This window comes from Cicer arietinum, chromosome 1, assembly GCF_000331145.2.
Source record: "Cicer arietinum cultivar CDC Frontier isolate Library 1 chromosome 1, Cicar.CDCFrontier_v2.0, whole genome shotgun sequence".
Lineage (NCBI taxonomy): Eukaryota > Viridiplantae > Streptophyta > Magnoliopsida > Fabales > Fabaceae > Cicer > Cicer arietinum.
Genome location: NC_021160.2, coordinates 19,326,601 through 19,341,768, shown reverse-complemented (window position 1 = coordinate 19,341,768; position 15,168 = coordinate 19,326,601). Strand labels below are relative to the sequence as shown.

At 27.5% G+C, this 15,168-nt stretch overlaps 1 protein-coding gene across 1 annotated transcript; it reads left to right on the top strand.

Moving 5' to 3' along the window:
* Positions 1-5,320: 5,320 nt before the first annotated feature.
* LOC101504545 (pentatricopeptide repeat-containing protein At2g44880-like) lies at positions 5,321-6,480 on the top strand. The gene has a single exon (XM_004488145.4). It carries the CDS (start codon positions 5,321-5,323, stop codon positions 6,356-6,358), a length of 1,038 nt encoding a protein of 345 aa, XP_004488202.2. The 3' UTR covers positions 6,359-6,480.
* Positions 6,481-15,168: the final 8,688 nt, after the last annotated feature.

The following is a 15,168-nucleotide window of genomic DNA, read 5'->3' as shown; positions in this document are numbered from 1 at the left end:
TAAATGTTTTGTAACAATACATTTTATCAATGAAAAACACCATATTACTTTTTAAACTTTAAAATGTAGTTCATATTTTTTTTTTCATATTAAAAATATTAATAGTGCATATTTTACACAGTAATATATCATTTTTTCTGTAATATATTACACAGTAATATATTATTAAATGAAGAGAATCAATTATATGAAATCCTTTTTAAATTTTAGGAGATATACATTGTTTGGTTTAAATTTCAATTTGTATTCATATAAAATTAGATGTTAATCATAAGTAGAGTTTTGGGATGGAGGCGATGAATTGATCATTGAACTGATTTTGTAGCTCTCTAGAAATACCAATCTTAATAAATTTATATGTAAGATGTGGTTGGAAATAGTTGTTTCTCATTTTTCATTTTTAATTTATTCTCTCTAAAATATTTTTATAATTTTCTTTTTTATTTATTTTAACGAATTTGAAATCCTAATCATTTTAAGCTCTCCTTGCCAACATGGCAACATCTCAATATTTCCTAACAGCCATATGTTTCTCTAAAAAAAACAGTCTCCTTATAATAATTAAGTATCCAAATATTTAATTAATGCATGTTTTTTGTTTTAATGTCTTCGGCTGGGAATGATATATATTTTAAAAAAATGTCAAATTCAAAAATTAGTATTATCTTTAGTCAAAAATAATAATATTACATTAATAATATCCATTAAAATGAGATAATGGATTACATTGAAACTCATTTTAAATTATGGGAGATATAAACTAAATGGTTCAAGCTTAACATTTCAATTTGTAAAGTACATAAAATGAATCTGCTCACTTCTATCATTCCAGTAGAGTTTATATCTTTTTATTTTTTATTATTTGATTCTTTTATAAACTTTTTTTAATCTTCTCTATTTCTTATTTGATCTACATTTCTATGTCTGATGCAGTTCACTTTTTTTTTTCAATTTCCTCTTTGTTGTTATTGTTTTCATCTATTCATTTTTAAATCTCATAAATGATTTATTTATTATATAATTTTTCCTTCAGATAAATTTATTTTATTGAAGATAAATTAAGTTGTATGCACAATGTGTAGATAACATTAACGGAGTCTTCGTTAAATATATTTTTACTCTCTAAAATGTTAAACATAATCCATTTTGAAGCACAAAATTAGTAAACAACATTTCACAAAGACTCTTGCTCATGTTTAATATGATCATTGAATCTTATGTGAGATGTGGCTATTTCTCATGCTTATTTCAACCGTAATATATGCAATAAACTTGATAATTTTCTTGATCACTACACATGTAGTACTTCAAATTTACAAGTTTGTTTTTTTGCAGAATTACAATATTTGTAAAAAATATATATTAGAAAGTCATTTTCTTCTATCGTTATATACAAAGTTGTTTTGTTATTACACTTTAAAAATTTGATACAAGTTATCACATTATAATATGTAACATAGAAAATAACATGACACACAAGTTACATCTATAATCTACGATTTTTTTGGACAGAGTCTATAATCTACAAATTATTTATAATCTTTTGTTATTCAACAATTTATTACAATCAAAACAAATGAGAAAAAAAAAAAGTTCAATAAAAAGTACATTGCACACTATTATATAATCTTCATTTTATTGTTTTTTAAATAATGACACATTAATTTAAATTATATACCAATGAGCAATAAAAGCAATAAATGTTAAACGATTAGATTTTGAAGTTCCATTTTTAATTTTAATGTAATTATCATTAAAGACTCCCTCATTAGAGACAATTATGAGTTATTTTTAAATTTGTCCCATGGAAAATAAATAATTTAAAAAATTTATTGGACCTAAATAATAATATACAAAATATAAGATATTGACAAAAACTGAACAATGGTATTAATTTAAATTTATAATATTTAAAAACTAAATATTTGTTCTTAAAAAAATAGCTAACTATTAAATATTAAAAAAATTCAAAACTATATGTTTTTTATTATTATAAAATGAAATTGAAATATAGAAATTGCTCCTAAAAAAATCAATACATAACTAGATAAACTTTTTCTCATAATTAAAAAAAATCGAATAGGATTATTTCCGATGGAAAGATGAAAGATAAAATTAAAAAAAAAAAAAGAATGTATTTGAATAAAAAATATACACAATTCTATTGTTCTTCTCTTTTAGTTATGGTTTTTTAAATGACACATTAATTACATTAAACAGCAACAAAATAAATAAATATTGGAAGATTAAATGTTTTTTTAGGCAAATACACCTGGATGAAATACACAATCAATTAATCCGATAAATTTTAATATTATTAGATTGAATATCTTGTGTCGAGTTTGAATTCGGACCTTACAGTTGCGTAAATTAATTATGGTAAAATTTATCATCTATTCTAAGAAGAAAAAAATACACAATCAATTAATTGACAGTTTGAATAAAAGTATGTAAATTTAATAAATAAAAACATGTAATGGATAAATAAAACAATTTAATATGAGGGATGAATACTCAACTGATTTGAGTTGTGGGTTGACTAAATGAAGAAGTAAAAGGATTAGGTTTAAACCCCAGAGAAGAAGCAAAAAATAAAAAAACTCTAACATTTGTTTTTTTATTTAAATAAATTATTTTAATATTTTTTTTATAGTATTTATTTATTAATTTATATAATATCGAAAATATAATTCAATTATGTGTACCTCACATAGCGGAGATCCAACCCAAGTTAATCATGTTGAAGGAATTTAAGCCTGTTCCGTTAGACCTAATCCACTTTATTAATCTATCTTATTTTATTGTAATAGTGTAGATGTCTTACATTATTAACATTGTGTATAGTAATAATACAAATAAGTAATGAAAATGTTCTAATATAAAAATTTATATTTTTGGATTCCTGTCAAAAAATTATATATGTTGGACACAATTAGAATTTTTAACATGAAAATGAACTCCCTAAAAATATATAAAAATTAGTTTTATATTTTTTTTTTTTATTTTTAGTGTAGTCCATGTTTGATAATTATTTGAGTTGTCATTATTGTTTATATGCTGAAATAAAACATTTTTTAATTATACTTATTATGTCTTTTTTAAAAGTATCATATACTACATTAGAAAATTTATTTTTTATCAACACAAAAGCAAATTTTTTAAAGATTGCCTTGCAAAATCTATTTTATATGTAATGTTAGTATATAGTAAATCATAACCATTAACTCATTAAAAATATTTGACTTTAATTATATCCATTAACTCATTAAAAATATTTGACTTTAATTATAATATTTTTACAATTATAATTATAATTTTTTTTTACATTGTCAAACCATAAAAATTAAACTCTCTCTTAAAACAATAATTCTTAACCTGTGCAAGGAGTGCCTACCTTAGTCGTTTATTATACAAACGTTTTTGTCTCATTGCTTCTACTTAGAATTACTTCTCTAGTCCTCAATATATGAAAAAATTACAAAAATTGCAAAGACCAATGACTTTGTTAGTTGACATAAAATTTAAATGGTATTCTAAATATACCTTGGCATTAAATGTTTTATTCATACTAAATGAATTTTTAGTAAATATAAATCTCACATTGAATAGGGATATAAAAAGAATTCTAACAATACACATTGAAACGTGTATTTTTTTATTTATAATTGGGACCAAAAATTTTCTTATATTAGAGGTTGGAGGGAATATTTTATAAAGTTGTAATAATAACTATTTTTCAACTTTTTATTTCATGTAACAACCTTCTTGAGAATAATACTCTATTTTAGTTATAGTTGACTTAAGTTTAAAGTAGAAACTGGGAAGTGGTAATATTAAAATTTATTCAATTGTTTAGAGAAGGACATGCCACATTTCTCTCTCTCCTTCTTAGAAACTCACGGGTATTAACTCGTTCTTGAGTTCATTTCCTTCGTTTTTGGTGCCACCATCTTCATAATCTCTTCCAATTCTCCATTTTTTCATATATTCCCAAAGATCTTTTAAATACAACAACTCATTACAGTTTTTCATACTTGCCCCGACCCCTTGCATGTATGTTTCAAGCCTTCAATCTTTTTAGTAATCAGCCACGTTGTACTAAGGTGAAGTCGAGGACAACCAAGAATAACCGAAAAGAAATTGGAGCAAGGAGCAAAGACTGAAGAAATTGAGAGTTGAAGTAGAAGATAACTTCTCCAAATTAGCTCAAATTGAAAAGGAATTTCCTTAGAAAACCGTGAGTTCTTTTCTATAACTAATTTCATATTTTGCATGTGGGTTCTAGATTCGATTTTAGTTTCTTTTTATGATTTAAAATGATTTCTCTAGGTTTGAAATAATGGGTTCTTTAAAATCTGATAGTGAAGAAAACTCTGAGTTTTAGCATATAGGAAATGTTAAATGTTAGATAATATTATTATATATTAGTAGTAAGGGTATTTTAGACAATTCTAGACAATTCTATTCTTTTATATATATACTCATTGTAACCCTATTAACTTTAGTTTTGGATCATTATATGTTATGAAACCCTAGAGTGGTTGTTTCTCTTCTTCCTCTTTCTTCCTCTTTTCATTGTTAACATGGTATCTAGAGCCTATTTCGATCCTCCTTGAACGATCCCGCCTCTATTCCGCTGTCGAGTTCCCAACAATTAGGGAATATAATTATAGTTTCTCTTTTCTAACATTCCAATATTCAGTGAGATTTTTTCGGTAAACCGTGTCCCAATTCTGGTTTACCCCTTCTTTGTAGCTTTTCGTTTATTTTCAGTAGATCAGTCGTAGCACTGTTCATCGCGTGGTACTGTTCACTGCGAAAAAAAAAATAAAAAAAAATAAGGGTTCTATAAACCTTTCCACAACCCATTAGGGTTTGACGCTCTAACCAACCGAGCTAAAAAGAACAATGGGGTGGTAAAGTTTACTTTGAGAATCATTATTATTTGCATGGTTATTGATGGATTTTGGTTGATCAAGAGATGATTGAGAATTATCATCCTGATTTTGGGTTCTACCGTAGAGAAGAGAGAGATTATTTTGATAGAAAAGGCAACCACCAAAAGAGAAAAGAGAAGAGTAACCCTGTTCCCGATTTTGTTAAATCAGTCTCACAAAAACATCAATTGCGCATTCGTTAACCGTTGGATTTGGCTGATTTTTGGACAGCAGGTTCGCAACATTCAGGTCTTCGTCTTCAACTGTCGGATCGGTAAAACGACGGTTTTAGGGGGAGAAATCGTGCTCGCACAGCACCAGGTTATCCCTAATTTATTTTGTCTCAGTGATTGTGTTTGTTGTATTTTCCTATCATTATTTGTATGGCTTTGAGAGAAGGTTTGGAGGTTCATTGTGTTGTTTTGAAAAATGGGTTTTGTGTTAATTTGTATGTTGGGACTTCTTTGGTTGATATGTACGTGAAGTTTGGTTTTCTGGGTAGTGCTAGGAAGGTGTTTGATGAAATGTCTGTGAGAAGTTTGGTTTCTTGGACTGCTGTTATTGTTGGGTATGCTAGGTGTGGGGATATGAGTGAGGCTAGGAAGCTTTTCGATGTTCTTCCTGATAGAGATATTGCTGCTTCTAATGTTATGATTGATGGGTATGTGAAAATGGGGTGTATGGATTTGGCGAGGGATTTGTTTGATAAGATGAAGGATAAGAATGTTATTTCTTGGACTAGTATGGTTCATGGTTATTGTGAGGATGGTGATGTTGTGGCGGCTAGGTTTATGTTTGATTGTATGCTTGTCAAGAATGTGCTTAGTTGGAATGCGATGATTAGGGGATATTGTGAGAATAGACGACCGCACAATGCGTTGAAGTTGTTTTGGGAAATGAGGGGAAGTTTGGATGTGGAAATGAATAAAGTGACGGTTGTGAGTGTTCTTCCTGCTGTTGCTGATTTGAGTTCTTTGGATTTGGGTGTTTGGATTCATGGGTTTGTGCAAAGGAACCGACTTGATGAAGATGTTCAAGTGTGTAATGCTTTGGTTGATATGTATGCAAAATATGGGGAAATTGGAAAAGCTAAATTACTTTTTGAGGAGATGAATGAAAAAGATACATCGTCTGGTGTCAATGGTTGTGCGAAGGAAGCGTTAGAAGTATTCGCAGCAATGTTACAGGAAGGATTTAAACCGAATGAGATAACAATGACTAGTGTGTTATCTGCTTGCAACCATTGTGGTTTGGTAGAGGAAGGAAGAAGATGCTTCAAAGAAATGGAGAGATTTGGAATTGTGCCTCAGATTGAGCATTATGGTTGTATGATTGACCTTCTAGGAAGGGTTGGATACTTGGATGAGGCTGAAAATTTGATCTTCTGTGTTGTCGCTCTGTCTGTTGCTTCTTCTGTTTGATTGCTAATCTCTCTAGTGATTTGCTTTGTTGCTTCTCTCTTTGTTTAGTTTGGTTTGATATGATTTAGTTTTGTTTGGTTCTATTTGGTTTGGTTTGTTTGGATTTGGTTTCGTGGTGCTACTTCTTTGGTTGTTCCTATCTGTTGATTTTGATATGGTTGTTTCGTGGTGCTAGTGCTTTGGTTGTTCCTATCTGTTGATTTTGATATGGTTGTTGCTCCTTGGTTTGTTTGGATTTGGTTTCGTGGTGCTACTTCTTTGGTTGTTCCTATCTGTTGATTTTGATATGGTTGTTGCTCCTTTTTTTGATCGCTCCTTTTTTGGTTTGATTTTTTGTTGGCTTGGTTCTTCTCTTTGATTGTTGCTTCTTCTTTGGTGACATCCTTCTTGTCCCCCCGGCTGTCCAACCACCTCCTGCGATTGTTGATCCTCCTCGTTACCCCTCTCGTCAACTTTGTATGAGCCTTCTTCCAATAAAGAGTATGTTCTTGATCCTCTTTGGCAGCAGACTATGGCAGAAGAACTATATGCATTGCCCAAAACCAATACTTGGGAATTAGTACCTCTTCCTCCTGAAAAACGTGCTATTGGGTCTCGTTGGGTATACAAGATCAAAACTCGTCATCATCTTCAGCATGAAACCATTACTCTACCGTTTGTCTCGTCTTCTTTACAGATTGCTGATTTGTTCACAAAGATGCATTCCATAAACGTTTTCGTTTTTTAGTTGACAAACTCTCGATGCTCCATGTTAATGCATCGTGAGTTTGAGGGGAGATGTTAGATAATATTATTATATATTAGTAGTAAGGGTATTTTAGACAATTCTATTCTTTTATATATATACTCATTGTAACCCTATTAACTTTAGTTTTGGATCATTATATGTTATGAAACCCTAGAGTGGTTGTTTCTCTTCTTCCTCTTTCTTCCTCTTTTCATTGTTAACATTAAAAACTACATTTCACTTTTTTAAAATCATCCATTATGCAATGTTAGTGTGATGATTATGATGTGTTAAATATTTAAGAAATGGGAGTTTAACTATGATGTGCGAATTGTTGAATTAATGTGTTTTCCCTCAATCCTCTTCGATGTGTTTTACTGTTTTTGATCAATTTTGCCTCTAATGCGTTTTCCTGATTCTGCTCTGTCTTAGCCTTTGATTATGTTTCATGTGATTGCCTCTGATTTTGTTTTCCTCTGGTTGCCTATGATTTTGTTTCATCTGGTTGCCTCTGATTATGTTTCCTTTGGTTGCTTCAGATTCTATTTTCCTCTAATTGCATATGATTCTATTTCCTCTGGTTGCCTATGATTCTATTTTCTTTGGTTGCCTCTTATTATGTTCCCTCTAGATGTCTCTGATTTTGTTTCCTCTGACCGAGTGGTCTCTGGTCTAAGTATTCTTCTAACCGAGTTTCCTTTGGTCCAAGCTTTCCTTTAACCGAGCTAACTCTGGTCCAAGCTTTCCTCTAACTGAGCTGCCTCTGACCCAAGCTATCTTGTGATCAAACTGCCTCTAATCCAAGTCTTCCTCTATTTGAGTTGCCTTTAGTCCAAGTTTTCCTCTGATCGAGCTACATCTGGTCCAAGTCTTCTTCTGACTTTATCTCTAGTCATATATCATCTGACCCTACCTCTCATCAAGGATCCTCTGACTTTGTCTCTGATCACGTATCATTTGACTCTGCTTTTGATCACGTATCCTTTGACTTTGGTCATGTTGTTCCTGATTTTACCGTCCTTGATCACGTTGTCTTTGAATAAAGTATGCCTTGACACCGTGCCTCTGATTTGAGGATGCGCCTGATTATATTACCTCAAGTTATAATGAATTCTGATGATTTATGCAAGCTATAGACTTATGTTTTGATTTTAGAATTGTAATGCTAAATAAAACTAATATCATTTATTCAATTGGTGATTGAGATATACATTGCATACATGATGCAAAAATACGTTGCATTTCATAAATAAGATAATGACATGCATATTACGGTGGGGCATTCCAGTTTTGTTTCAGGCCAGGAACAATGGATAAAGGTAAAACAATTGGAACGCCAATTGGGGTCGTGGTCAGACCAACTTTTCAAGAGACTCCAATCACCTAGACTACCCACATCTGGATAATTGGAGAGTTTTTCCTTATAAAAGAAAATGTAATTGCCAAGCTTTTCCTTATAAAGGAAATAAATATCAGTAAGTTTTTCCTTAATTAAAAAGGAAATGAAGATCAGAAAGCTTTTCTAAATCAAGAAAAGAAAGAGAATACATATTTTTACTTAAAGGAAAGAACAAATTTTAAATATTTGGCATATGGTTAATAAAGCATTTCATATTAATGATAAGTTTTTGTTATTTTTGAAAAAACTATTTCAAATTGCCCATTCCCTTTTTAAGAGCTCACTTAGATTATTATGTCACCCTCTATTTTCTTAAATACTACAGCAGATAAGACGAACTGACTACTGAATTCCAGTATCGGAGGATGACTTTATTTTTAGAATGTATTTTGAATTAAGATGATGTATAATTCCTATGTATCAAGGGATAATCCTTAGTCCTTAATATTTGCTAATGTTGTAATTTTAATCTACTTGGTACCCTGAAAAGGACTTGCAAATTATGTATTTTGTATAGTTTCAAGTCATTAAAGTAATAATACTTATGATGTTTAAAGTTTATTGCATATTTTATTAAAATGTATGAATTTATTATCGTATTCTAGACACATGATGATGTGTTTTACATTTTATCTCTTAAAATTATAAGGTTAAATAACACTAAAATATTTCTTAAAAAAGTACACCAAAATGATCTTGTCTAGTATTATATTTTTAGAGTTATTTTATATTTTAAAAGTCACCAAAAACAAAATAGTAAATGTTTGATTTCCTCATCTTTCTGACGTATTTTCTATTTGACCCTGTATTCCAATTTCTTGCTTGACAAAATGCTAAACGTCCTTATTTTATTGGTATATATAAAAAAGGTAAAACTCAATAAAAATTTCAAAGCCGATTGAACATTAGGAGACATACAAGCTTTAAATTTTTGAAGTTTTTTAAGAGGAATCTCTACAATACACAAATTAAAGATTGTAAATTTATGTATTATAGAAATTTCTTTAAAAAAGTTCCAAAAATTTCTTTTTAATAATATATCTAGAGCTTACGTGTCTCAAAATGTACTATTAATTTTATAATTTTTTTTTGTTTTGTGCATTTTTTTATAAATAAAATAAAATAAATAAGAATATTAAGGCGTGGAAAATATGGTTGATATCCCATCTTTTTAACGTCCTTATTATTATGCTGAGTCAAATGATCACATTTTTTATATGGGTTCAAACCTATCAATGTGAATATTTTAAGTTGGTGTCACTCAATTTGATTGAATTCTCACACACACCTATGTAGCAAATGGCCAAATGCCCGTCCGTGATCTGATACTTAATTTTCCACGCACGTACAAAAAACAATAGGTATAATCACAGCCAATACCCAAAAATTATTTTCTCTCTTTCACAATAAACGAATTCTTAAGTTGCATTTTTTGTTTTGATTAAATTCAAGTTGTTCTATTACCTCTGTATTAGAGAAGAATTTGTTATATCTTGGAAGATTTATATATATCGGGCAAATTAATTCTTAAAAGCAGTCATCCAATATATAGATAAATCTAGGATGTTGTGTAAGGAGGGGCCAAGATCCAATAAAATATATTTTCCTAAAAGTTTTTAGCATAGCGATCCCTTATATTACATAACCAGAAATAATCCCTCAAATCATTATTAAATTCTATGTGTCACATAATAAATCAAATATTTTAAATATTTATCAGTACACATATTTAATGTTAGCGTGAGTAGAATGGATAAAAATTATAAACTTTCATATAATGATTTATTTTTGTCTGAAAAGTATACGTAGTATGATTACCGAAAAGATTTTGTGAAAAAAAATTACCAAAAAATATTGTTTTCAAATTATGACTTTGCCATGGAATAATCATTATGTTTGTTGTATACTTGCATCATATATACTAGTTTCTTACTCTTAGTGTATCACTTCTATTGACTTTAACTTTTAACTTTTGCTATTAGCTTGTTATTACTAGTATACATAAAAAATAACTATTTGGAAAAGCCAGCACCTACTAGCTACTTACTATGTAGTACTTAACCACTAAAGAGGAGTTCCAACAAATTATTCTTTTATTAATACTTTCCTCTATGGGAATTTGGTTTTCCACCTAACACTTTTTGTCCCCATAAATGTTTTTAAATAAGATTTATTGTTTTTTTATAAAAATGTGAGACTCATTATTAATAGTTAGCAACAAATAAATGATGGGAATATAGCGACAGTACACGCTCTATGTTGATAAGTAAATGTCTAAGTAATATGATGTGACAGTGTAAGAAGCAGTAAAAATATTTTTATACAAAAATTGAAAGTTAAAAAGTATCATTATAATTTACTCCAACAAATCAAGAGTTTCCTGAAAACTTTTTAAATGAACGATAAAAAAAGTACAGATGGGGATCAAACCCACAAAAAAATAACAGACAAAGGAACAACATTATTGACAAATTTGTCCGCACAATGTGAATAATAAGACTATTTGTATATTGAAGGGAAATTCTATTATGAAACTATTGCAAGTTTGTAGAATGCCAAATGACCCAAGTAGTACCAATTGGGTACCCCAATTGGAAGAAAAAAAGTGGGCACCAATTAGGCATAATACTGTTTGAAAAATTTATTCCATGTTTTTTTTTTTTTTTTGATATTATGACTCTCGCTGTACTATAAATTCTTATATAAAAGTAATAAAATATATTAGGATTCATGATGCAGATTTTCAAGTAGAATTTTTGATTAAAAATTGTTCTTTCCCTCTCTTCCTTTTCCTTTCTTATATTTTTTGATGGTGAAGATACTATATTATGAGAAAAATATGAACAAGTAGTTTTTTTTTTCTCTTTTTGGTGTGTTTTTTTTATAGTAGTAACAATGTAACATTCCATTCAAAGGCGGAAGAGAGGGATTTGAATTTATTTTGAATTTCACAATAAAACTTCCATTGACTTTAATTACTATTAGTTTAAACAACAATTACATTAAACCATATTTTATTTAAAGTCAATCTATTAGTTACAAAGACCACACTAATAGATTATTAAAATAATCTAACAATATTTTACTTGGTTCATGTGACAACATGAAGATTTAACATTAAATCATGGGTGTGCACCATACTTTAAAATTATCAAGTCATCATCTTTAATTGGACCAAATGATAAGATCATGACGGTTACAAATTATCTATCAACTTGATTTGTTTCATGTATCACAAATCAATTCAATCCAAATAATTTAAAGGACACAAAAATTTGTGTCTTATATGATTTTCCAAAGACACTTCATATCATCACACCTAAACAATAATGTATATCATATAATGTGGATAGTAAGAAATAAACAAAAACATAACTTTAATTGAACTCAAGTTTCGTACAATGTGAACATTAAACCATATATGTATATACATAGATCATATTATAATTTTAACAAGGATTTATTCATAATGGCCATCCTTTCAACATGGCAAATAGATTTTTTGGGCGGCAAATATTTGGTTAAAGATCTGTTATGTTGAATCTATATGAATATGCTCAAATGACACTTTTTGTTTCTACACTTCTTTTTTTATTGACAAATACTTCAAATCCATGTGTTTATCACCATTTGAGTACTTATCATTTTTAGAGAAATAGACAACGGTAGAATTATCATAGTAAATTCTTAGCGGCCTAACTATACTGTTGACAATACCAAGCCCTAAGGTAAATTTCTACAACCACAATACTTGAATTGTGGCCTCAAAGCATGCCACCAATTTTGCATATCCATAGTAGAAGTAGCAATTACATATTGTTTTCCACTCTTCCATGATGTTGCTCCTCAAGTTAGAAGAAAAACATAATCAAATGTTGATTTTCTTTAATCCACACATCCTACAAAGTCTGAGTTCGAGTAGCCAACCAATCTCAAGTGGTCAGACCTTCTATACGTGAGCATGTAACCTTTGGTCTCTTGTAAGTACGTAAGAACCTTCTTTGCAGCTTTCCAGTGATCTTTTCATAGATTAATATTCAATGATCTTTGCAACATTGATCTTTATATTACGACTTCTACTATACCATGAATTTTTATAAAGAGATTAATAAAATATACTTGGATCCATGATGTAGATTTTCTCTTAGTGTTCTTGATTGAAAATTGTTCTATCCTATTTTCTTTTTTCCTTTCTTTTATCTATTGATAGTGAAGATACTATTGTCTTTAATTACCATTACGTCAAATAACCCTCACATAAGACCATGTTTTATTTAAAGTCGACCTATTAGTTAGATAGATCACACTAGTAGATCATTAATCTAACAAATACCTCTCCAAGCACTCTTTGTTATCTTATAGTGAGTTATTGTGTGTCAACTTTTTAATATTAAAGATAATGTGTAGTTATTGAAGATATTATTTAGTAAATCTTTAGTGGTATTAGATTAGATAGGTTGAGTGTTTACTAAGCACCAAAATAAGGGTTATACTTTGTAAAAATTAGTTGTTAGTTGATAAGTTAGCTGATAGTTTATGGCTATCTTTGGTTAGATCAAGAAAAACTATAAACTCTGTTTGCTAACAATCATTTATGAGCTTATAGCATATTTTGATAAGTTAATTCAATTAGTTTATGAATTTATAGCTTATAACTTATCGTTTTCTTCTTACAATTTTATCTTTATTATTGTAACAAAAATCTTTTTTATCCTTTATAATTTATTTATTTAAATTTAAAATAATTTATATAATTTAAAATAATTTTAAGGAATAATAAATACAATAAATAATTTAAATTTTGAAATAATTAATATTCTAAAGTAAAAAATATAATAATTTAAAATAAATACAATAGATAAATAAATGTATATATATATTGATAAAATTTAAAATAATAAAATAATAGCTTTTAAATTACTACTTTTAAAATATTTTAAGCATTAATTGATAAAAAAAATTAATTAAGAATATTTTTTTATATTTTAAGCTAATTGAACCGTTAATTTTATCTAACAATTCAATTAGCTTAACATTTATAACCTATAAGCAATAGGCTAACTGCTATAAGTTAATTTTACCAAAGAGATTCTATAGCTTATGAATTATAACTTATAATTGATAGTTGCTAAACTATAGCTTATGAATTATAACTTATAACTGATAGTTGCTAAACTAACTAAATTGTTTGGTAAAACTAGCAATTAAACTAAATTAAAGAAAAGGACATTCTTAATTAAAAATAATTTTATATCAATTAATACTTAAAGTATTTTAAAATTAGTAATTTAACTTTTAGTTTTTTTAATAATCTAATATTGTTTTTGTCTATTTAGCAAATTTATTTATTTTAAATTATAATAAATAAAATATTTGAAATTATTTACTCTAAAATATTAATTATTTAAATTGTAAATAATTTATAAATAATTTAAAATTATAACAAATAAATTATTTATTAATCTAATATATATTTTATTTATATATCTACTTTATTTATTTTAAATTATAATAAATAATTTTTTAAAAATTATTTTAAATTCAAATATTATTAATTAAAATATTTAAATTGTTTAAATATTTATTTAAATTTTAAAATATTTATTTCAAATTATTTACTAATTTATTTATTTTAAATTATAATTATAAAAGATAAAAAATAATTTTAATTACATTAATAAGAGTAAAATGGAAAAAAAATGATAAATTATAAACTTATAAAGTATTTAAAATAGCTTATAGAAAATGCAATAAGTTATAAGATAATAAATGAGTATTACTAACACAAATCTTATAACTTATTATAAGCTATAAGCAATGTTATTGATATAAATAATACTTGCAACCAAATGACATCAACAAAGGTGAGTTGACTCAAAATTCAAAAACCCAAAGACTAACTAAATAAATAAACAAAAAAAAAAAATTATAACTAGCAACAATAAAGAATAGAGAAGGAAGAAGATAATACCAAAATTATTTTAGGATTTTTGTTGTTATATATATATATTATAGAATAATTACCCCTTTTAAATTTTCTATAATTATAATTTTCCTTAAATCTCCGATTACGCATCAAAATGCAGTTTTACAGTTTTGTTAGCATTAAAATTTCCATAAAGAGTTATATTTACTTAGTTTTCTTTAATAGTTGAACGGTCGTAATAGTTTATAAATTAATAACTTAACTAAAAAAATAAGTTGTCATCAAAATGCAGTTTTGTAGTTTTGTTCGCATTAAATTTTTCTTTAAGAGTTACATTTATTTAGTTTTCTTTGAGAGTTTTTCTTTTGACTCAGTTTCTTTGAAGAGTTTAAGAACTGAATTTTTTTTCCTTTAAGAGTTGAATGGTGGTAATATTTTGATAAATTGTAAGAAAATTTATAAATATGATAAAATTGAAGTCTCCAAATTATATATGTCTCTGGAGTTATAATATTAAAAAAGCTAAAATCATTTATTCAATTTGAATTTGCATTTGATCGAATTAATCTATCCGTTTGATTCAAGAGAACACCACAACAAAACGAAAGATCAAATGCTACTATGAGACAAAAATTAAACACTACAAAAAGACGGAAAAAAAAAAACTAAATATATATGAAAAACACTTATTTAATTAAAAGGATAAGAAAATAAGTTAGATGAATGATATTATGCTAAAAAATTGTCTTAAATCACTC